This window comes from Petromyzon marinus, chromosome 74 (genome assembly GCF_048934315.1).
Source record: "Petromyzon marinus isolate PM22_M1 ecotype Great Lakes invasive population chromosome 74, UKy_Petmar_22M1.pri1.0, whole genome shotgun sequence".
Taxonomy (NCBI): domain Eukaryota; kingdom Metazoa; phylum Chordata; class Hyperoartia; order Petromyzontiformes; family Petromyzontidae; genus Petromyzon; species Petromyzon marinus.
Genome location: NC_133740.1, coordinates 10769222 through 10794388, shown reverse-complemented (window position 1 = coordinate 10794388; position 25167 = coordinate 10769222). Strand labels below are relative to the sequence as shown.

At 54.1% G+C, this 25167-nt stretch overlaps 1 protein-coding gene across 3 annotated transcripts; it reads right to left on the bottom strand.

Annotated features, from left to right (window-relative positions):
• Positions 1 to 228: 228 nt before the first annotated feature.
• On the bottom strand, positions 229 to 25167 carry LOC142907086 (uncharacterized). 3 transcript variants are annotated; one of them, XM_076056111.1, is made up of 13 exons: positions 25069 to 25167; positions 23517 to 23588; positions 22642 to 22693; positions 18528 to 18738; positions 15628 to 15793; positions 13910 to 13938; positions 13032 to 13071; positions 11557 to 11638; positions 8638 to 8785; positions 5520 to 5601; positions 4473 to 4603; positions 3067 to 3162; positions 229 to 1718 (listed from the first exon to the last, which is right to left on the bottom strand). In XM_076056111.1, exons 1-13 carry the CDS (start codon positions 25085 to 25087, stop codon positions 804 to 806), a joined length of 2043 nt encoding a protein of 680 aa, XP_075912226.1. In that variant the 5' UTR covers positions 25088 to 25167; the 3' UTR covers positions 229 to 803. The 3 variants fall into 3 exon arrangements, with proteins under 3 accessions (XP_075912226.1, XP_075912227.1, XP_075912228.1); XM_076056112.1 differs by having other exon boundaries at positions 11557 to 11596; XM_076056113.1 differs by lacking the exon at positions 25069 to 25167 and adding an exon at positions 24900 to 25057.

The following is a 25167-nucleotide window of genomic DNA, read 5'->3' as shown; positions in this document are numbered from 1 at the left end:
AAGAGACGACGGCAAATCGGCGTCCAATCGAGACGCCGCCCCCACCCCCCCCCCTCCACCACCACCCTGCATAACCCCTGACCCCAACCAACGCCGGGCGATGGCGCGCAGAGCCCCCCAGCCCCCCCCCGCCCCCCACCCCCCCCCCCCCCCCCACCGGCTCGTACAAAAAACGACAATGACGACAACGTTCACGACGATGGCAAACATACAAAACGTCAAACTAAATCGAGGGCAAAACGTCGACTAATGTTTTACTAAATCACTAAATAAAATTCTACGAGGTTACTTATGAGCACTGTCTGTGAACACAAAAGGGTCTAATTGCGAGGGCGGCCTTCACGAAGCCTTCCCCCGGGGGGGGCCCCTTCCACATGGCCGTCTTGGGACCTTCCAAGGCTTTCCCACAGGTTCTGTTGAGGCTACGTGGTTGGGGGGGGCGGCATTCCAGATACTTGCCGAGCCAAGACACTCCAAATCCCCACGTTTGTTATCTTCCCGAACTCCCTTGGGTCTTCTCTCTCGAGCCCTCCCAGGCCTCCTCGATCCTTTGAATTCCTTCCTCCAAGCGTTCCCCAAGCCTTCCTGGGTTCTTCTCGGGCATCCTTGCATCCCCCTCCCCCCCCCCCGGTCCTGCCTGCGTCTTTCCCGGGAAAATTCCGAGCTTCCCAACGGGACCTTTTTCCCTGGGACAATTCGCGAATCTTCCCAAGGAATCCTCAATCGACTTCCCCGAGTCTCCTCCCCCCCCCCCGAGCTTTTCCCGACCCCACATCGCCCGCCCCTCATCGCCCGCCCCTCTTTTACTTGGCCTTGGACCTGCGCCCGCGCCGGCTCTTTCCCTCGCTCCCTCCGCTCGTGCCAACCCTGGGCTTGCCCCGGCGCCCCGGCGTCACCGCTCTGCCCGCCGCCGCCACCGCCTCCGCCTCCTCCTCCTCGGCACCATCTCCCTCCTTCTCATCCTCCTTCTTCTCTCCCGGCCCCTCCTCCAACGCTTTCGCCGCCGGCTCCGGCTCCGGCTCCGGGGCGGCCGGCGTCCCGGGCGGCGGGGATCCCGACGGCGTTCGAGGCAGATCTCTCTGGCCCCCTTCGCCGCTCGTTCCGCCGTCTGCCGACTCCGCCGCCCCGGGTTCGAGGCCGGGCGGTTGCGCCGCCGCCGCTGCCGCCGGCTCCGGCTCCGGCTCCGGCTTGAGCAGGGCGTCCTCGTCAACGTCACCGTCGGCTTCTTTCGCCGGCGCCGCGCCGGCGGTCGCGTCGTCGTCCGAGCCCAATATCGCGTCCGTGTCTCGCCCCCCGCCTGCGCCGCCGCTGCTGCTGCTGCCGCCGCCGCTGCTGCTGCTGCCGCCGCTGCTGCTGCCGCCGCTGCTGCTGCTCCCGCTGCCGCTGCTGCCGCTGCCGCTGCTGCCGCTGCTGCTGCTGCGCTTGCGCTCGCCGCTGCCGCGCTTGCGCTCGCCGCTGCCGCGCTTCGGCGTTGGCGCTGCTTCTTTGGGCTCGGCGGCGGCGGCGGCGGCTGTAGTGGTGGTGCTAGCGGCGGCGGCTGTAGTGGTGGTGCTAGCGACGGTGGCCGTGTCGGTGTTGGTATAATCGATAGCTTCCTCCTCCTCCTCCTCCTCGTCGTCATCTTCCTCCTCCTCGTCCTCTCCCACCTCCCCCTCTTCAACCTCGTCCTCACCAGTGTTGTTTTTGTCATCGTCCTCCTTTGAGAATGGATCTTCTCCCTGTGGTTGAGAGGTCGTGAGAGGTTGTGTGTGCGTGTGGGATTCATTTACAAGGCTGGGAGAGTTCAGGCAAACAGTGAGTGCGGAACGACATTTTTAAGTCGGAGATTATTTTTTGGAGGCCGGGCTCAGACCCTCAACTTGCAGCAACTCAGTTTGTGTGAGTCTATGACTATCTGTGTGAGTCTATGAGTCTCTGTGTGAGTCTATGAGTCTCTGTGTGAGTCTATGGATGTCTGAGTGAGTCTATGGCTCTCTGTGCGAGTCTATGGATGTCTGTGTGCGAGTCTATGAGTCTCTGTGTGAGTCTATGGCTCTCTGTGTGAGTCTATGGATGTCTGAGTGAGTCTATGGTTCTCTGTGTGAGTCTATGGCTCTCTGTGTGCGAGTCTATGAGTCTCTGTGTGAGTCTATGGCTCTCTGTGTGAGTCGATGGCCCTCTGAGTGAGTCTATGGTTATCTGTGTGAGTCTATGGCTCTCTGTGCGAGTCTATGGATGTCTGTGCAAGTCTATGGCTCTTTGAGTGAGTCTATGGCTCTCTGAGTGAGTCTATAGCTCTGTGTGAGTCTATGGCTCTCTGTGTGAGTCTATGGATGTCTGTGCAAGTCTATGGCTCTTTGAGTGAGTCTATGGCTCTCTGAGTGAGTCTATGGTTCTCTGTGTGAGTCTATAGCTCTCTGTGCGAGTCTATGGATGTCTGTGCAAGTCTATGGCTCTTTGAGTGAGTCTATGGCTCTCTGAGTGAGTCTATAGCTCTCTGTGTGAGTCTATGGCTCTCTTTGCGAGTCTACGGATGTCTGTGCAAATCTATGGCTCTTTGAGTGAGTCTATGGCTCTCTGAGTGAGTCTATGGTTATCTGTGTGAGTCTATGGCTCTCTTTGCGAGTCTATGGATGTCTGTGCAAGTCTATGGCTCTTTGAGTGAGTCTATGGCTCTCTGTGTGAGTCTATGGCTCTCTGAGTGAGTCTATGGTTCTCTGTGTGAGTCTATGGCTTTCTGTGCGAGTCTATGGATTTCTGTGCAAGTCTATGGCTCTTTGAGCGAGTCTATGGTTCTCTGAGTGAGTCTATAGCTCTCTGTGCGAGTCAATGGGTCTCTGTGCGTGTCAATGGCTCCCTTTGTGAGTCTTTGGATGTCTGAACAAGCCTATGGCTCTGCGTAAGTCTACGCCTCTTCATGCAAGTCTATGGCTCTCCGAGCGAGTCGATGGGTCTCTGTGTAAGTGTGGGTCTCTGTGTAAGCGCGGGTCTCTTGAGCGAGCCTACGGGCGTCCGTGCGAGTCTCCGGCTCACTGAGCGGGCGCGCGGCTGAAACCCGGAGTAGAACCCGGGCGTCCTGAAGCTCACCTTCTTGTACATCTCAAACTTGGCGCGGGTGCCTTTATTGGAGATGAGGTGTCGAGCTACTTGCTGCACCGTCTGGCTCCTGGCCGCCTCGTACACCTGCGCCGAGACACGCCGAGGGCGGCAACTCGCAGGCGCAACAGCGGCAAACGCGCGCGTGGAGCAAGCGCGCATGAAGACCCCCGCGCCCGCCCGCCGGTACACAGCCCACCAACAGACTGTTGGGGGCAAGTGCCGTCAGCGAGCAACGGCACCGTTCAAGGCCGCCGCTGCGGTGCACGACAAGGGGGGTGGGCGGCCAGCACCACGCCCCGAAGGTGCCTCGCGTCCCCAGCGGCGTTGGCGTTTAACCACACACGCCGCTGCACCGGGTAACTCGTTTGAGGCCGAGTCGACCCTAGTGGGAGGCCCCGGGACCGGTTCAGATGATCGTCGCTGGTGGTGCTGGCCGCGAGAGCGTGGAACGGAACTCGGGTCGCCGGGTTCGTAGCGCAAAGACAAAGATCCCCCGTGTAGCCTTAACAGACTGTAGGGGCAAGTGCTGTTAGCGAGCACCTACGAAGGCCGGAACGGTACACGAGGGGGTGGGTGGCCAGCACCACGCCCGACCGCCTTTGTCTCCCCAGTGGCAATGTTTACACACCACACCAGGTACTCATTTGAGGCTGAGTCGACCTAGGGGAGGCCCGGTTCAGATAATCGTCACTTGGTGTTGGCCGTGAGCGGGAATCGAACCTGGGTCGCCAGGTTCATAGCGCAGCGCGCTAACCGCTACACCACCGCTCACACACACACGCACACACACACACACCACACACACACAAACACACCACGCACAGCACAAACGTACAACAACGACCTCCGTTGACCACTAAGCGGCGGTGACGTCACCATGGCGCTGGTGCTATGAGCTTGCACGCACAGCATACACGCCACAACATCGCGATGACGTACAGCGTGCGTCGGGACGGGAAGGGGGGGTGGTTAAAGTCTGACCACAGATCGGAGAACAGACGGACCGCTCACCCCCACCCCCACCCCCACCCCCCCCCCCCCCCGGTTCCGATGACCCCCCGCTCCAGCGCTGTCCTCGAGACAGTCTCGTCCCTTCACCTGATGAAGGCCACTTGTGTTGTGGCCGAAACGTCGTGAGAATTTTATCGTGTTATTTTATTTCATTAATTTATTATTTTATTCTCATTCTACGTGGTGGTGGTGACTTTACCGAGAGAACCAAAGAAGATGAATCCTTGCAGTCACGAAAGCTTTCAATCGAAATTTATGACCCCCCATTGAAATTCCGACAACAACGCACGTGCGCGTGTGAATGACAATAACAACAATAACAACAACAACAACAACAACGAGGGACAGACGACAGAGAGAGAGCGAGCGTAGGGCCAGGTCACCTCCTTGCGGGCGATGTGACACTCCGACTTGACGTGCTCCTGCACGGAGCTGGGGTCGAGCGGCATGAAGACATCACAGGCCAGGCAGTGGGACAGCGACACCTGGCGCAGGCACAGGTCCGGCTGGACGTCTACGGCGCGGGAGACACGGAGACACACGGAGGGAGAGACACGGGGAGACACGGGGGGGGGGGAGACACGGAAGGGGAGACACGGAGAGGGAGACACGGAGGGGGAGACACGGAGGGGGAGACACGGAGGGGGAGACACGGAGAGACACGGAGGGGGAGACACGGAGGGGGAGACACGGAGGGGGAGACACGGAGGGGGAGACACGCAGGGGGAGACACGGAGGGGGAGACACGGACAGGGAGACACGGACGGGGAGACACGCAGGGGGAGACACGCAGGGGGAGACACGCAGGGGGAGACACGCAGGGGGAGACACGGAGGGGGAGACCGGACGGGGAGACACGGACGGGGAGACACGGAGGGAGAGACACGGGCGGGGAGATACGGGGGGGGAGACACGGAGGGGGAGACACGGGGGGTAAGAGACGGAGACACGGACAGGGAGACACGGAGGGGGAGACACGGGCGGGGAGACACGCAGGGGGAGACACGGAGGGGGAGACACGGACACGGAGACACGCAGGGGGAGACACGGAGGGGGAGACACGGGGGGTAAGAGATGGACACGGAGACAAGGACACCACGGGAGGAGATGGACATGGAGACAGAGACACAAGGAGACAGAAAGACATGGTAAGCCAGCATTCGTGTAAAGATTTGAATGTCGAAGCACTACTACAATGTCTTGGCAACTTACACGGAGACCCATAGACTCACACAGAGATACACACGTACACAGACCCATAGACTTACACAGACCCATAGACTCACACAGAGACCCATAGACTCACACAGAGACCCAAAGACTCACACAGAGACCCACAGACTCACACAGAGACCCGTAGACTCACACAGACTCAGAGACCCATAGACTCACACAGAGACTCACACAGGCGTCAACACACGCTCGCTCACCCTTCATGGGAACGCGTCCGTCAGGGATGTTCATTTGTTGGCGCCGTTTGGACATCCGCCGATTCTTGTGAACGGTGCACTCCTGCCAGCAACACCACCACCACCGTCAGCAACATCACCACCACCACCATCATCAGCAACATCGCCACCAACATCACCACCACCATCAGCAACATCACCACCACCATCAGCAGCAACATCGCCACCACCATCAGCAACATCAGCACCACCACCACCATCATCAGCAACATCGCCACCACCATCAGCAACATCAGCACCACCACCACCACCATCGGCAACATCAGCACCACCACCACCATCATCAGCAACATCGCCACCACCATCAGCAGCATCACCACCACCATCAGCAGCATCACCACCACCATCAGCAACATCATCACCACTATCAGCAACATCATCACCACCATCAACAACATCATCGCCACCACCATCAGCAGCATCATCGCCACCACCATCAGCAGCATCACCACCATCAGCAACATCGCCACCACCATCGGCAACATCATCACCACCGTCAGCAACATCATCACCACCATCAGCAGCATCATCTTCACCACCATCAGCAACATCACCACCATCAGCAACATCACCACCACCACCATCAGCAGCATCATCATCACCACCACCATCAGCAACATCATCATCACCACCACCACCATCAGCAGCAACATCACCACCATCAGGAACATCACCACCATCAGCAAACACATCACCATCATCATCATAAGCAACATCATCAGCATCGTCATCAGCGGCATCACCATCAGAAACATCATCACCACCATCAGCAACATCATCACCACCATCAGCAACATCATCACCACCATCAGCAACATCATCACCACCATCAACAACATCATCGCCATCACCATCAGCAGCATCATCGCCACCACCATCAGCAGCATCACCACCATCAGCAACATCGCCACCACCATCAGCAACATCGCCACCACCATCAGCAGCATCATCACCACCATCAGCAGCATCATCTTCACCACCATCAGCAACATCACCACCACCATCAGCAGCGTCACCACCATCAACAACATCGCCACCACCAGCAGCAGAATTACCACCATTCAGCAACATCGCCACCACCATCACCACCATCAGCAACATCACCACCACCACCATCAGCAGCATCATCATCACCATCATCATCATCACCACCACCATCAGCAACATCATCATCACCATCAGCAGCAACATCACCACCATCAGGAACATCACCACCATCAGCAAACACATCACCATCATCATCATCATAAGCAACATCATCAGCATCCTCATCAGCGGCATCACCATCAGAAACATCATCAGCAACATCATCACCACCATCAGCAACATCATCACCACCATCAACAACATCATCGCCACCACCATCAGCAGCATCATCGCCACCACCATCAGCAGCATCACCACCATCAGCAACATCGCCACCACCATCGGCAACATCATCACCACCGTCAGCAACATCATCACCACGATCAGCAGCATCATCTTCACCACCATCAGCAACATCACCACCACCATCAGCAGCGTCACCACCATCAACAACATCGCCACCACCAGCAGCAGAATCACCACCATTCAGCAACATCGCCACCACCATCACCACCATCAGCAAACACATCACCATCATCATCATAAGCAACATCATCAGCATCGTCATCAGCGGCATCACCATCAGAAACATCATCACCACCATCAGCAACATCATCACCACCATCAGCAAGATCATCACCACCATCAGCAACATCATCACCACCATCAACAACATCATCGCCACCACCATCAGCAGCATCATCGCCACCACCATCAGCAGCATCACCACCATCAGCAACATCGCCACCACCATCAGCAACATCGCCACCACCATCAGCAACATCATCACCACCATCAGCAGCAGCATCATCTTCACCACCATCAGCAACATCACCACCACCATCAGCAGCGTCACCACCATCAACAACATCGCCACCACCAGCAGCAGAATCACCACCATTCCGCAACATCGCCACCACCATCACCACCATCAGCAACATCACCACCACCACCATCAGCAGCATCATCATCATCACCACCACCATCAGCAACATCATCATCACCATCAGCAGCAACATCACCACCATCAGGAACATCACCACCATCAGCAAACACATCACCATCATCATCATAAGCAACATCATCAGCATCCTCATCAGCGGCATCACCATCAGAAACATCATCACCACCATCAGCAACATCATCACCACCATCAGCAACATCATCACCACCATCAACAACATCGCCACCACCATCGGCAACATCATCACCACCGTCAGCAACATCATCACCATGATCAGCAGCATCATCTTCACCACCATCAACAACATCACCACCACCATCAGCAGCATCACCACCATCAACAACATCGCCACCACCAGCAGCAGCATCATCGCCACCACCATCAGCAGCATCATCGCCACCACCATCAGCAACATCATCACCACCATCAACAACATCGCCACCACCATCGGCAACATCATCACCACCGTCAGCAACATCATCACCATGATCAGCAGCATCATCTTCACCACCATCAACAACATCACCACCACCATCAGCAGCGTCACCACCATCAACAACATCGCCACCACCAGCAGCAGAATCACCACCATTCAGCAACACCGCCACCACCATCACCACCATCAGCAACATCACCACCACCATCAGCAGCATCATCATCACCATCATCATCACCACCACCATCAGCAACATCACCATCACCACCACCATCAGCAGCAACATCATCATCACCGCCATCAGCAGCAACATCACCATCAGGAACATCACCACCATCAGCAAACACATCATCATCATAAGCAACATCATCAGCATCGTCATCAGCGGCATCACCATCAGAAACATCATCACCATCAGCGTCATTATTACAAGCACCCTCACCGGCACTGTCACCATGCCATCACCACCGCTGTCATCACGGTATAAGTAAATACATCATCACAGCATCGTCACCAACACCACACTGTGGTGCAATGTGCTGTATCGTTCCTCGCGTGGTGGTGGTGGTGGTGGGTTGGAGGGGGGCCCTCACGTGCAGGAAGTCGACGACGCGCGAGTCGCTGGCGTGCGCCTGGCGCAGCAGGCCCAGGCTGCTGCCGTGCAGCTCCCCGCCGTAGTGCTCCTCCATCTCGGCGGCGTGCAGCGTGCGGAACGAGCACAGAGCGCAGTGCAGCGTCAGCCTGCACCGCCGCCGCCGCACAGGGAGACGCCCAGACCGTCGCGGTGCATTACCGTCACCACGCGCACGTGACACGCACGCACCACACACACACGCACGCACCACGCCCACACAACATGCATACACACCACACACACGCACGCACCACGCCCACACAACATGCATACACACCACACGCACCTCGCACACGCAACACGCCCGCACAACATGCATACACACCACACACATGCACGCACCACGCCCACACAACATGCATACACACCACACACATGCACGCACCACGCCCACACAACATGCATACACACCACACACACACGCACGCACACGCACCACGCCCACACAACATGCATATACACCACACGCACCTCGCACACACACGCACGCCCACACAACATGCATACACACCACACGCACCTCGCACACACGCACCACGCCCACACAACATGCATACACACCACACGCACCTCGCACACGCACGCACCACGCCCACACAACATGCATACACACCACACGCACCTCGCACACGCACGCACGCACCATACACACACACCACTCGCGCACCACACACACCACAAGCACACCGCGCACACACATCCTTTGCATCTCTATCAATCGCACACAAAGATCCCCTCCATAGAGTGCAAAGCAGTCAGACTTGAAGGAAGAAAGGGATCTCAGTGGTAGCTCTGTGACATCCGCTTGTGCGTGGATCAGTGTCAGCTGAAGGGATCTCAGTGGTAGTTCTGTGACATCCGCTTGCGTGTGGATCAGTGTCAGCTGAAGGGATCTCAGAGGTAGCTCTGTGACATCCGCTTGTGTGTGGATCAGTGTCAGCTGAAGAGATCTCAGTGGTAGTTCTGTGACATCCGCTTGTGCGTGGATCAGTGTCAGCTGAAGGGATCTCAGCGGTAGCTCTGTGACATCCGCTTGCGTGTGGATCAGTGTCAGCTGAAGGGATCTCAGCTCTGTGACATCCGCTTGTGTGTGGATCAGTGTCAGCTGAAGGGATCTCAGTGGTAGCTCTGTGACATCCGCTTGCGTGTGGATCAGTGTCAGCTGAAGGGATCTCAGTGGTAGCTCTGTGACATCCGCTTGCGCGTGGATCAGTGTCAGCTGAAGGGATCTCAGTGGTAGCTCTGTGATATCCGCTTGTGTGTGGATCAGTGTCAGCTGAAGGGATCTCAGTGGTAGCTCTGTTACATCCGCTTGCGTGTGGATCAGTCTCAGCTGAAGGGATCTCAGTGGTAGCTCTGTGACATCCGCTTGTGTGTGGATCAGTGTCAGCTGAAGGGATCTCAATGGTAGCTCTGTGACATCCGCTTGTGTGTGGATCAGTGTCAGCTGAAGGGATCTCAGCGGTAGCTCTGTGACATCCGCTTGCGTGTGGATCAGTGTCAGCTGAAGGGATCTCAGAGGCAGCTCTGTGACATCCGCTTGTGTGTGGATCAGTGTCAGCTGAAGGGATCTCAGAGGTAGCTCTGTGACATCCGCTTGTGTGTGGATCAGTGTCAGCTGAAGGGATCTCAGAGGTAGCTCTGTGACATCCGCTTGTGCGTGGATCAGTGTCAGCTGAAGGGATCTCAGTGGTAGCTCTGTCACATCCGCTTGTGTGTGGATCAGTGTCAGCTGAAGGGATCTCAGTGGTAGCTCTGTCACATCCGCTTGTGTGTGGATCAGTGTCAACTGAAGGGATCTCAGTGGTAGTTCTGTGACATCCGCTTGTGTGTGGATCAGTGTCAGCTGAAGGGATCTCAGTGGCAGCTCTGTGACATCCGCTTGTGTGTGGATCAACGTCAGCTGAAGGGATCTCAATAGTGGATCAGTGTCAGCTGAAGGGATCTCAGCGGCAGCTCTGTTACATCCGCTTGTGTGTGGATCAGCGTCAGCTGAAGGGATCTCAGAGGTAGCTCTGTGACATCCGCTTGTGTGTAGATCAGTGTAAGCTGAAGGGATCTCAGTGGTAGTTCTGTGACATCCGCTTGTGTGTGGATCAGTGTCAGCTGAAGGGATCTCAATGGTAGCTCTGTGACATCCGCTTGTGCGTGGATCAGTGTCAGCTGAAGGGATCTCAGAGGTAGCTCTGTGACATCCTCTTGTGTGTGGATCAGTGTCAGCTGAAGGGATCTCAGTGGTAGCTCTGTGACATCCGCTTGTGTGTGGATCAGTGTCAGCTGAAGGGATCTCAGTGTTAGCTCTGTGACATCCGCTTGTGTGTGGATCAGTGTCAGCTGAAGGGATCTCAGTGGTAGCTCTGTGACATCCGCTTGTGTGTGGATCAGTGTCAGCTGAAGGGATCTCAGTGTTAGCTCTGTGACATCCGCTTGTGTGTGGATCAGTGTCAGCTGAAGGGATCTCAGAGGTAGCTCTGTGACATCCGCTTGTGCGTGGATCAGTGTCAGCTGAAGGGATCTCAGAGGTAGCTCTGTGACATCCTCTTGTGTGTGGATCAGTGTCAGCTGAAGGGATCTCAGTGGTAGCTCTGTGACATCCGCTTGTGTGTGGATCAGTGTCAGCTGAAGGGATCTCAGTGTTAGCTCTGTGATATCCGCTTGTGCGTGGATCAGTGTCAGCTGAAGGGATCTCAGTGGCAGCTCTGTGACATCCACTTGCGCGTGGATCAGTGTCAGCTGAAGGGATCTCGGTGGTAGCTCTGTGACATCCGCTTGTGCGTGGATCAGTGTCAGCTGAAGGGATCTCAGTGGTAGCTCTGTGACATCCGCTTGTGCGGGCCGCTATGCCAATGGGAGTGCTCCACGGCAAGACCCCACTCACCAGTTCTTCTCAGGCATCTCACAACCACGCCGGCCCTCATCTGCAACAAGACACGGCGCTCCGTTCAAACCCCCGCACCGCTCTAGCCAGGGGGAGAGGGAGGGGAGGGAGAGGAGGGAGGGAGAGAGAGGGAAGGAGGGGATGGAGGGAGGAAGAGGAGGGAGAGGGGAGGGAGAAAGGGAAGCAAGGGATGGAGGGAGGAAGGAGGGGATGGAGAGAGGAAGAGAGGGGAGGGAGAGGAGGGGAGGGCGAGGAGGTGGGGGGGGGGGGAGCTGCGGGTGTTAATGTAAAATCGAGTGACAGAAACAACATAGATTTAGGGCGATTATTGCTCAAAATCAAACACACACAAAGATATTCATATTCTTAGCTCTTTCGGTAAAGTCACGTTGAAGGGAAACAATAAAATATATATATATAAAACAATAAAAAATTCTCACGACGTTTCGACCATAACACAAACGGTCGTCATCAGGTGTGAAAAAACCCTACGGCAAAAAAAGACAAAGATCCCCCGTGTAGCCGTAACAGACTGTTGGGGTAAGCGCTGGTAGAGAACAGCACCCTATGAAGGCCGGCACGGCACACGAGGGGGTGGGTGGCCGGCACCACCACGCCTGGCCGCCTTTGTCTTCCCAATGCCGGTGTTTACCACAGACCGCACCGGATTACTCATTTGAGGCCTAGTCGACCAAGGGGGAGGCCCCATAACCATGTTCAGATAATCGTTACTGGTACACACGCACGGACACAAAACTATTGGCCAAACATCCCACCGTTGAAATATCTCACCGTCAATTTGACTCAATTGGGATCACAGCAACAACAGCAGATCCGGCTGTCGCCTGCTGAAGCCAGTTGTAATTACTGGCGGAGCGTCGTACACAGATTGTAAATGTTGTGGCTTGGCTCTCCAACAAACCGGTGTGCTGTACTATTACACTGCACTATACACTACACTATATACTACTATACACTACACTATACACTATACACTACTATACACTACACTATACACTACACTATATACTACTGTACACTACTATACACTACACTACTATACACGACACTACTATACACTACACTACTATACACTACACTACTATACACTACTATACACTACACTACTATACACTACTATACACGACTATACACTACACTATATACTACTATACACTACACTACTATACACTACACTACTATACTACTATACACTACTATACACTACACTTGCACACTGCACTATACACTAGTGCTGTACTAGTGACGAATTGGCACGTTCTGTTCGCCTGTGTTGGGTGGTGGCGGGTTTTACCGACACATTTATATATTCACGCGATCCAACCCAAAAAAAATTAACTCTATTACAGCAGCAGCAACTTTTCAACGTGAACCCCATCCCCCGCACGGCAAAAAAACACTTGGCAGGACGCTCCTGAAAGCCGGGTGAACGAGCGGCGCGCGAACAAACTCACCGCAACTCGGGACTGGCGCACCGCCGGAGGACGGCGGCACCTGCAACAGTCGCAGCGTTTCAACAACGCACCGCACACAGGCACCGCACGGAGGCACCGCGCAGAGGCACCGGCACGCACCGCGTGCACACACGCATGCACACGCACCGCGTGCACCAGACACACACACACACACAAACTGTGTTATTCACAGACACGTACAGTCCACTGCTGGATGAGGGCCTCCCCATGCCATGCATAAAGCGGGGCGAGGGGAGAGGGTCAGTACTTGACCTGGATGTGGAAGCACAGAAGCACAGTCCAACAATTGTGTTTGCTGCACTGCCCTCTGGGACCGACGAGTGGCCTGTGAGTTATTGTGTGGGCGTGTGAACGGGGTGGGCGAGTCAGTGGTTGTGCGAATGACTGTGTGTGTGTGAATGTGAGCGAGTGGTGCGTGAATGATTGTGTGGTGTGTAAACGGATGGGTGAGTCAGTGGTTGTGTGTGAATGAGCGGGTTTGAGTGTGGTATATGGATCAGTGAGTGGCGTGTGAATTAGCGAGGGTGAATGGGGGGGGGAGGTGAATGAGGGGTGCCTGAATGAGCTGGTGAACGGTCGAGCGAGTGAGGGAGCGAGTGGTGTGTCAATGAGTGAATGAGACAGTGGCGAGTGAACAAGTGGTTGAGCAAGGGTGAATGGGTGAGTGGACGAGTCCGTGCCGGGAGTGAGCGAGTGGTAGTGAGAGAGAATGAGCGGCGAGTGGCTGAGCGAGCGAGAGTGAAAGGGTGTGAGTGTGTGTTAAGTGTCATTTAACAAGAGGCAGTGGCTGACACTGGGTCATGGGCAGAGGGTTAACGGAGGTCATGAGGTCATCACAGGGGTCAGGGGGTCCTCACCAAAAGTGTCATCTTGCCTCCTGCAAACACTGCGGAGTGACACGCGCACGCACGCACACACGTGTACACACACATGTACACAGACGTGTACACACACGCACACACGTGTACACACGCACACACATGCACACGCGCACACAGGTCAAAGCGCAGCAATTGGGTCAATCCCAGTGTGAAGTGGTGTGCGGGTGAGTGGAGTGTGTGGGTGAGTGAGTGAGAGGGGTGTGGGTGGGTGAGTGAGTGAGAGGGGTGTGGGTGAGTGAGTGGGGGTGTGTGGGTGAGTGAGTGCGGTGTGTGGGTGAGTGAGTGGAGGTGTGTGGATGAGAGAGTGGGGTGTGGGCGAGTGAGCGGGGTGTGTGGGTGAGTGAGGTGTGTGAGTGAGTGACAGGGGTGTGTGGGCGAGTGCGGTGTGTGGGTGATTGAGTGGGGGCGAGTGCGGTGTGTGGGTGAGTGAGTGCGGTGTGTGGCCTGGCACAGGTGCCGGGGTGACGTCACCGTCACTTGGTGAATGGCGGTTGTTGTATTGTGGTGTGTGAGCGAGACAGTGGTGTGTGGACGAGTGTGAATGAGTGATGTGGTCTCATTCATGGGTGTGTGAGTGAATGAATGAGTTGGTGCATTGATGAGTGAGTGAGCGGGTGAATGAGCGAGTGAAAAAAACAAGTGGTGATCCAGGATAACATGAGTCACCGTGGTGTAAGTGTAATTGAGCGAGCGAGCCGGTGAGCAAAGGAATATTTGAATAAGTGAGCAGACTAGTGTATGGGTATGTGAGAGAGGATGTGAAGAGTGTGGTGAGTGGTTGTTTAAGCGGTTGTGTCCGTGTGTTGTGTATGTATGGATGAGTGTGCGAGCGAGATTATGAGCAGACGGGCGTACGAGTGTGTGATGAGTGAGCAAATTAACGTTTGGATGAGTATGTGGAGAGTGTGTGGGCGGGTGAGTGCGCGAGTGAGTGAGCGAGTACGTGAGTAAGTGAGTACGGGAGTGAGCATGTGAGTGAGCATGTGAGTGAGCACGTGAGCGAGCACGTGAGTACGTGAGCGAGCACGTGAGTGAGCAAGCGAGCATGTGAGTGAGCGAGTGAGTGAGCAAGGGAATATGTGAGTGAGCGAGCGAGCACGTGAGTGAGCGAGCAAGTGAGAGTACGTGAGCGAGCGAGTGCGCGAGCATGTGAGTGAGCACGTGAATAAATGAGCGAGCACGTGAGTGAGTGAGCGAGCGAGCATGTGAGTGAGCGAGTGAGCATGTGAGTGAGCGAGTGAGTGAGCAAGGGAGTATGTGAGTGAGTGAGCGAGCACGTGAGTGAGCGAGTGAATGAGCAAGGGAGTATGTGAGTGAGCGAGCGAGCATGTGAGTGAGCGGGTGAGTGAGTGAGCGAGCGAGCATGTGAGTGAGCATGTGAGTGAGCACGTGAATAAGTGAGCGAGCGAGCACGTGAGTGAGTGAGCGAGCGAGCACGTGAGTGAGCGAGTGAGTGAGCAAGGGAGTATGTGAGTGAGCGAGCGAGCACGTGAGTGAGCGGGTGAGTGAGTGAGCGAGCGAGCATGTGAGTGAGCATGTGAGTGAGCACGTGAATAAGTGAGCGAGCGAGCACGTGAGTGAGTGAGCGAGCGAGCACGTGAGTGAGCGAGCGAGCACGTGAGTGACCACGTGAGTGACCACGTGAGTGAGCGAGCACGTGAGCAAGGGAGTACTTGAGCGAGCGTGTCACTGACCGTGGCCTCTGCGGGCCACCGTCTTGAGCAGCGGAGCGGGGCTGGGTGTGTGGCGAGGGCGCGCCCGCTTGGCCTGCGCGCCCATCTCCAGCGCCGACGGCGGCGTCATCATCTTCCTCTTCACGGGCGGCGGCATCGCGCCCGGGCGCCCAAAGCCCAGGCGAGGCTGCGGGGGGACAGTACGGCGGCCCGTCAAGGCTCACGGCCCGGCAGGGTGGCGCTGCGGCCGCGCCCGTTGCCTCGCGGCGCAAGCAAAGGACCGGGGGGGGGGGGGGGAGGGAGGGCGGGGGGGGCTCGATTGGCAACTCGGGCAGCTTTCTGCGTGCGGAGTTTGTATCGGCTAAACCGTTCGCTATTTTACACGCTTTTTTTTTGTTCATTAACTCACTCTGTCTGTTGTTGTATCCTCAAATCTTGTAACTCGATTTTAACCCACTTCCCAGTGTGGTTTCGACTGCAAACTCGGTATACTGATGTCATACTGATAACAATACTACATTCTATCGTAAAAAAATTAATTTATATTTTTAAATATCATTTTTTACATGTTATGTTTCGGCTTGGCTCTGATTGTCCACGCTCAACTAACGTTGGCTGTAAATCACCACGGGCCCCCTTACGTTATGGCAAGCTTCAGGGCCAATTCCTGGAGTCGTGGAGTTCTGTCATTACTAGTACGGTACATTTCATGAAAGCGTGGTTTGAAAAAAAGTTTTCTTTAATTATTACTTATTTTTTGAGGTTTGACATTTTACTTGGTCTACTGACACTGCTAGTGAGGCTAAGCCATAGAGAAGGCTGCTGCTGTTTCTGGTGTAGGCCGCAATCAGTTTCAAAGACAATTCGTGTAACATTACAATTACATTATTATTAAAGACAATGCATGTAACATTACAATTATATTATTATCAAAGGCAATGCATCAAACAGTATCAGAGTAAGTTTGTTTGCACGTTCACCACAAGTACTGCGTGTGGTTAATGCAGTAACTTATTGGTCTACCCCCCGTGCCCCTTGTAAATCTCAACGTTTATCCCGCAAAGTCCCATCACAAGTGAGAAACACAAACAGACACCAATTTTCATAATAAAGGTTTTTGGGTTAGATGGCGTTATTTATAAATGTGCCGTGACCCTCCACCACCCGACACGGCCAATCAGCAAAAAAGTGTCACGTTGACAAAAGACAAATATATTCTTGGTTCTTTCGGTAAAGTCACCACGTAGAAGGGAAACAAGAAAATAAAAAACAATAAAATTCTCACGTTTCAACTGCAACACAAGCAATCATCATCAGGTGTGAAAACCGCCACTTTTTACATTTTTTCTTGCTGTGGTTTTCACACCTGATGATGATTGCTTGTGTTGCAGTCAAAACGTCGTGAGAATTGTATTGTTTTTTATATTTTTATTATTTTATTGTTTCCCTTCTACGTGGTGACTTTACCGAAAGAACCAAGAATATGAATTCCTGCAGTCACGAAAGCTTTAAATCAAAATTTAAGGCTGCTGCTGTTTCTGGTGTAGGCCCAATGAGTTTCAAAGACAATTCGTGTAACATTACAATTACATTATTAGTAAAGACAATGCATGTAACATTACAATTATATTATTATCAAAGACAATGCATCAAACAGTATCAGAGTAAGTTTGTTTGCACGTTCACCACAAGTACTGTGTGTGGTTAATGCAGTAACTTGATTCCTTGCAAAAGGATTATATTTGGTGTTTGAACATCTTAACACCTCCCTGTTTTATTGCCAGAAAGGGTAAAACCGATTCGTATTTTATCAAATATACAGCAGGCGTCAAGGTTGGGATCAAACCCACGACCTTCTGTATACCAGGCGAGGTAGTTAACATCTCCTTGCCACCGTGGTGATGACAATGAGAGACACCGCAAACCCCAAATATACAGCAGGTGTCATGGGTCGGGATCTAACCCACGACCTCCTCCATACCGGGCGAGGTATTTAACATCTCAAAGCCACCATGATGATGATAAGAGAGAGACACCGCAAACTCCAAATAATACAGCAGGCGTCAGGGGTCGGGATCAAACCCACGACCTCCTGTATACCAAGCGAGGTAGTTAACATCTCCTTGCCACCGTGGTGATGACGATGAGAGACACCGCAAACCCCAAATATACAGCAGGTGTCATGGGTCGGGATCAAACCCACGACCTCCTGTATACCGGGCGAGAGAGTTAACATCTCCCTAGCCACCGTGACCGTATGTCCCCTCCTCCCCGATCGGCATGGGTTGGCTTCGGCTTCCCCCGGGCTCCCTCCCATGAGCTCGGAGAACACAGCATGATCGGGCATCGGCCAAAACATCCCGAAATGTCGCAACGTTCGCTGCAAACAACTCGACTGGGGGCCAAACACCCGCGGGCTTGTTCGGGGAGCACCCCATCAAGTCCAACACGACGCGCGAACCGGTTGTGTGGCCAGCACCACGGCCGACCCGCCTTCACCTCCCCAGTGGCGGCGTTCGACACACCGACGGGCACACACACACACACACACAGACCCGCACGAGGTTCACTCATTTAACATTTAAAGCCGAGGTGTCGCAGCCCCTGTTCGTAGCGCGGCGGCATCTACCCGCTGCACTCGCACATTAACACAACCGCAAGTACAAAAACAAAGATCCCCCCCCCCCGTGTAGCCTTAAAAAGAGCGTTGGGGCAAGCGCCGTGATCGAGCGCCCTACGAAGGCCGACACGGCAACAAGAGGCGGGGAGGAGGGAGCGGTGGGTGGCCCGGCACCACGCTCGGCCGCGTTTGCCATCGCCCGCCGGGGGCGACGTTGACTACGCATTGCCTCGCCAGGCGCTTGCTGGGAGGCCGAGTCGGCCTAGGCGAGGGGCGCCGGGACGTAGAGTGAAGGCCTCACCAGCAGCGGGTGGATCGAGATCGGGGCGCCGGGCACCATGCGTCCCGGCAGCAGGGACGGGAGGCGCTGGGGAGGCTGTGGGACGACTCCCATGAGCGGCGGAGCCCGGATGAGCGGCGGGCGGATTCCCACGGCGCGGTAGTGGACCGGGACGGCGCCGCCGCCGCCGCCGCCGCCGCCGCGATCAAACGAGTCGTGGGGAGAGACGAACCTGCGCCGTCGCCACACAACGCACACGGTGAGCCCGCCCCCGTGCGTCACGTGGGGTCACGGTACCTGCCGTAGTAGGTAGGGTCTCGGCTAAGAGGTCTGCAGTGTGCTGTGAATACACTGAGCAGTCCCCCCTACCACAGACTCAACACTGCACCATAGACTCAGCACTGCACCATAGACTCAACACTGCACCATAGACTCAACACTGCACCATAGACTCAACACTGCCCATAGACTCAACACTGCACCATAGACTCAGCACTGTACCATAGGCTCAGCAATGTCCAGACTCAGCACTGCCCATAGACTCAGCACTGCTCATAGACTCAGCACTGCACCATAGACTCAGCACTGCCCATAGACTCAACACTGTACCATAGGCTCAGCAATGTCCAGACTCAGCACTGCCCATAGACTCAGCACTGCTCATACACTCAGCACTGCCCATAGACTCAGCACTGCCCATAGACTCAGCACTGCACCATAGACTCAGCACTGCCCATAGACTCAACACTGCCCATAGACTCAACACTGCCCATAGACTCAGCACTGCACCATAGACTCAGCACTGCCCATAGACTCAACACTGCACCATAGACTCAACACTACCCATAGACTCAGCACTGCCCATAGACTCAACCCTGCCCATAGACTCAACACTGCGCATAGACTCAGCATTGCCCATAGACTCAGCACTGCCCATAGAATCAGCACTGCCCATAGACTCAGCACTGCCCATAGACTCAGCACTGCCCATAGACTCAGCACTGCCCATAGACTCAACACTGCACCATAGACTCAACATTACCCATAGACTCAGCACTGCCCATAGACTCAACACTGCCCATAGACTCAACACTGCGCATAGACTCAGCATTGCCCATAGACTCAGCACTGCCCATAGAATCAGCACTGCCCATAGACTCAGCACTGCCCATAGACTCAGCACTGCCCATAGACTCAGCACTGCCCATAGACTCAGCACTGCCCATAGACTGAGCACTGCCCATAGACTCAACACTGCACCATAGACTCAACACTGCACCATAGACTGAGCACTGCCCATAGACTCAACACTGCACCATAGACTCAGCACGTCCCGTAGACTCAACACTGCACCATAGACTCAGCAATGCCCATAGACTCAGCACTGCCCATAGACTCAGCACTGCCCATAGACTCAACACTGCCGCCCATAGACTCAACACTGCCCATAGACTCAGCACTGCCCATAGACTCAACACTGCCCATAGACTCAGCACTGCCCATAGACTTGGCACTGCCCATAGACTCAGCACTGCCCATAGACTCAGCACTGCCCATAGACTCAGCACTGCCCATTGACTCAGCAGTGCCCAGACTCAGCACTGCCCATAGACTCAACACTGCCCATAGACTCAATACTGCCCATCGACTCAGCACTGCCCATAGACTCAACACTGCCCATAGACTGAGCACTGCCCATAGACTCAACATTGCCCATAGACTCAGCACTGCCCATAGACTGAGCACTGCCCATCGACTCAACACTGCCCATCGACTCAGCACTGCCCATAGACTCAACACTGCACCATAGACTCAACACGTCCCATAGACTCAACACTGTACCATAGGCTCAGCAATGTCCAGACTCAGCACTGCCCATAGACTCAGCACTGCCCATAGACTCAGCACTGCCCATAGACTCGGCACTGCCCATAGACTCAACAATGCCCATAGACTCAACACTGCCCATAGACTGAGCACTGCCCATAGACTCAACACTGCCCATAGACTCAACACTGCACCATAGACTCAACACTGCCCATAGACTCAACACTGCACCATAGACTCAACACGTCCCGTAGACTCAACACTGCCTATAGACTCAACACTGCACCATAGACTCAGCACTGCCCATAGACTCAACACTGCACCATAGACTCAACACGTCCCGTAGACTCAACACTGCACCATAGACTCAACACTGCCCATAGACTCAACACTGCCCATAGACTCAACACTGCCCATAGACTCAACACTGCCCATAGACTGAGCACTGTCCATAGACTGAGCACTGCCTATAGACTCAACACTGCCCATAGACTCAGCACTACCCACAGACTCAGCACTGCCCACAGACTCAGCACTGGCCATAGACTCAACACTGCCCATAGACTGAGCACTGCCCATCGACTCAACACTACCCATAGACTCAGCACTGCCCATAGACTCAACACTGTCCATAGACTCAACAATGCCCATAGACTCAACACTGCACCATAGACTCAATACTGCCCATAGACTCAACACTGCCCTTAGACTCAACACTGCCCATAGACTCAACACTGCCCATAGACTCAGCACTGCCCATAGACTGAGCACTGCCCATCGACTCAACACTGCCCATCGACTCAACACTGCCCATCGACTCAACACTGCCCATCGACTCAGCACTGCCCATAGACTCAACACTGCCCAAAGACTCAACACTACCCACAGACTCAACAATACCCATAGACTCAAGACTGCCCATAGACTCAACACTGCACCATAGACTCAACACGTCCCATAGACTCAACACTGTACCATAGGCTCAGCAATGTCCAGCCTCAGCACTGCCCATAGACTCAGCACTGCCCATAGACTCAGCACTGCCCATAGACTCGGCACTGCCCATAGACTCAACAATGCCCATAGACTCAACACTGCCCATAGACTCAGCACTGCCCATAGACTCAACACTGCCCATAGACTCAACACTGCACCATAGACTCAACACTGCCCATAGACTCAACACTGCACCATAGACTCAACACGTCCCGTAGACTCAACACTGCCCATAGACTCAACACTGCACCATAGACTCAACACTGCACCATAGACTCAGCACTGCCCATAGACTCAACACTGCCCATAGACTCAACACTGCCCATAGACTCAACACTGCCCATAGACTGAGCACTGCCCATAGACTGAGCACTGCCTATAGACTCAACACTGCCCATAGACTCAGCACTACCCACAGACTCAGCACTGCCCACAGACTCAGCACTGGCCATAGACTCAACACTGCCCATAGACTGAGCACTGCCCATCGACTCAACACTACCCATAGACTCAGCACTGCCCATAGACTCAACACTGTCCATACTCAACAATGCCCATAGACTCAACACTGCCCATAGACTGAGCACTGCCCATAGACTCAACACTGCACCATAGACTCAATACTGCCCATAGACTCAACACTGCCCATAGACTCAACACTGCCCATAGACTCAACACTGCACCATAGACTCAACACTGCCCATAGACTCAACACTGCACCATAGACTCAACACGTCCCGTAGACTCAACACTGCCCATAGACTCAACACTGCCCATAGACTCAACACTGCCCATAGACTCAACACTGCACCATAGACTCAGCACTGCCCATAGACTCAACACTGCACCATAGACTCAACACGTCCCGTAGACTCAACACTGCACCATAGACTCAACACTGTCCATAGACTCAACACTGCCCATAGACTGAGCACTGCCCATAGACTGAGCACTGCCTATAGACTCAACACTGCCCATAGACTCAGCACTACTCACAGACTCGGCACTGCCCACAGACTCAGCACTGGCCATAGACTCAACACTGCCCATAGACTGAGCACTGCCCATCGACTCAACACTACCCACAGACTCAGCACTGCCCATAGACTCAACACTACCCATAGACTCAGCACTGCACCATAGACTCAACACTGCACCATAGACTCAACACTGCACCGGAATCAATATTGCACGATAGATTCGACAATCCACAGACTCAACACTGCCCAAATACTCAAAACACTGCACCATAGACTAAAAATTGCACCATTGCCTTGTTGGTTGAGACCGGAGTCCAATGGGGGAAACTCACCGGTTTGGCGAAGGCAGGAGACCCCCGCGGCCCATAGCTGGACTCCCCAGCACTGCAGGGCGACAAGAGCGGGAGCGTTAACGTGGCACCGGGACAGCGTGGGGCAGTCAAGTCTCTGGAGTGTCTGTCGATATGTCTTTGTGTAAGTCTACGGGGTCTGTGTGTGTGAGGCTATCTGGGGGAGTCCTCCGGTTTTTCCCTGCACGTTAAGAAACATTCGTTAACAGCAGTGGTTCTTAACCTTTATTGCAGCCTTCCACCCCCTCTGGTTCTCAATCGTAGAAAAATATGTTAAGAAATATATAGGTTTGATTGTACTCACGTGCCTGTGCTTAATTTTTGTTTGATGACTTACCTTCTAACAAAAATATTGCCATGTCTCGCACCCCCACGTCAAGAAGAACCACTGGTTTTGAGTATTTGGCTGCTATACAATTTCCACGTGATAAGCCACTTCGTTGAGCTATCATTTGTGGCCAGGTAGCTTCTGAAAAAGAGCTACATTGCTCAGTGGGTGTTACCTGGTAAATAAACAAGTTTTTATATCGATCTCTGTGTGACGCTATGGACCTCTGTACGTATGAGCTTCTATGTAAAGTTACATCTCCGAGTCTACGGGTCTCTATGCGAGTCTGCCAGTCTCTATGCGAGTCTGCAGGTATCATTTTGAGTCTATGAGTCTCTGTGTGAGTCTATGGATCTCGGCGTGAGTTTATGGGTCTCTGGGTGATTCTGTGGGTTTGTGCGAGTCTGTGGGTCTATGTGTGGGTTTACGGGCGGACACGTGAGTCTATGAGTCTCTGTGTGAGTCTATTGGTCTCTGTGCGAGTCTCTATCAATGACGCCACCCCCCCCCCCCCCCATGAGGGACTCACTGGGGAAGCGGGGACTCAGTAGCGCTGCTCTCTTATGCAGGCCAGGGATGAGGGGGGGGATCGCTGATCCAACTGTACACAGCACAAGCGGATTTGTGAATACTGGCAGCAGTAGCATCATCATCATCAGCAGTGGCATGAGCATCATTCGGTAGCAAGAGGAGTAGCATTATCGGCATCAACAGCAGCATCAGAGGTTGCAAGATAATCAATGTTAAACTTCTTTCGCACCATGCATAGCCAACCGTGTTAATCGCAGCAATAAGAGCAGTACTAAAGTAAACATTTTTGTTATTTTAGCAGGTAAGGTCCACTGAGCTATATAGCTCTTTTTCAGAAGCGACCTGGCCACAAATGATAGCCCAATAAAGTGGCTTATCATGCGGTAATGTATAACAGCGAATCATTCTAAAGGCGCGTTTCTAAATGTGGTGGGGAAAACCGGAGGACCCGGAGAAAAATCCACGCGACCACTAGGGAGAACACGCAAACTCCCAAATATCCAGCAGGCGTCAGGGTCGGGTTCAAACCCACCCCCACTCCTGTACACCAGGCGAGGTAGTTAACATCTCGCTACCGCAGGATAGCCAGTAGCAAGATCATCATAGGCGGCAGCAGCAGTAGCAGCAGGATTAATAGAACCAACATCACAGCCCGCTGTGACAGCTGCACCATAAGCAGGCAGGCATCAGCAGTGCAAACGGGAGAAGCATCATTATGCGATAATAATCATCAGAACCGCAATCCGCACTAAATATCATCACACCCCCCCCCCCGCTACCTTGATCCCAACCCCCCCCCCCCCAAAAAAAAAGCACATTCCAATCTTCACCATCATATCAATCAAACCATTACCGTCATAATAATATAATAACCAGATCATTCGTGACCACCCCCATAATCATAGCAACAACCACCACCACCACCATTACCTCAATAATCACCACCATTGCAATCACCACTACCGCACCATCATCAAAACCACCGACACCACCACCGCCACCACCACCACCACAAATAACGTAACAATCAACATCAGAATATCGATTTAACGCCGGAGATATCCGACCATGTACAAGGCGACCCAACCAACAGATTCACACCGCCCAAGCAAGACGCTTCAAAGGCCTCCTAAACCGATGCGATGCCCCCGGCCCTCTCGATGACCCCATCCAGCGCGCCCCAATACAACCGCGCGCTTTCCCCTTCGTCTCGGGCTTATAACAAAAGGAAATTTATTTTAAATCTTTTTTTTAGCTTCGCGTCTTCCCGCTCAATGCACCGCGGTGGAGGGGGCCCCTGGCGACGGAGATCTCGAGCCTGCGGCTTTCCTAGCGGCTTCACCCCCCAAACCTCCCGCCCGCCCGCCATCCACCGACCCACCGCCGCCGACCTCCTCGACATCGGGGCGGCTGACGACGGAGACGCGAAGCGAGAGTGATTTGTTGTTCTCTTAACGAGGAGAGCCGCTAAGAGTTCTTAGCAAAGATGAGCGAGACGAATGAACGGGGAGAAGGCCAACAACACCACCACCACACAGAGAGATGTTCACCTCCGTGAGGGTTTGCCATCTTTGCTGGCGGGTCTCGCGAGATGTGGGGGGTGGGGGGGTGAAGTCTCGCGATATCTCAGGGAAGGGACCACAAAGCCA

What these genes read in the sequence shown, in the direction of transcription:
- LOC142907086 (XM_076056111.1), bottom strand. An exon ending in GAGATGCCTGAGAAGAACTG is followed by an intron (nt 8,786 to 11,556) that starts GTGAGTGGGGTC and finishes GCGGCGGTGCAG; the next exon opens with GCTGACGCTGCACTGCGCTC. An exon ending in AGTTTGAGATGTACAAGAAG is followed by an intron (nt 1,719 to 3,066) that starts GTGAGCTTCAGG and finishes TCTCAACCACAG; the next exon opens with GGAGAAGATCCATTCTCAAA.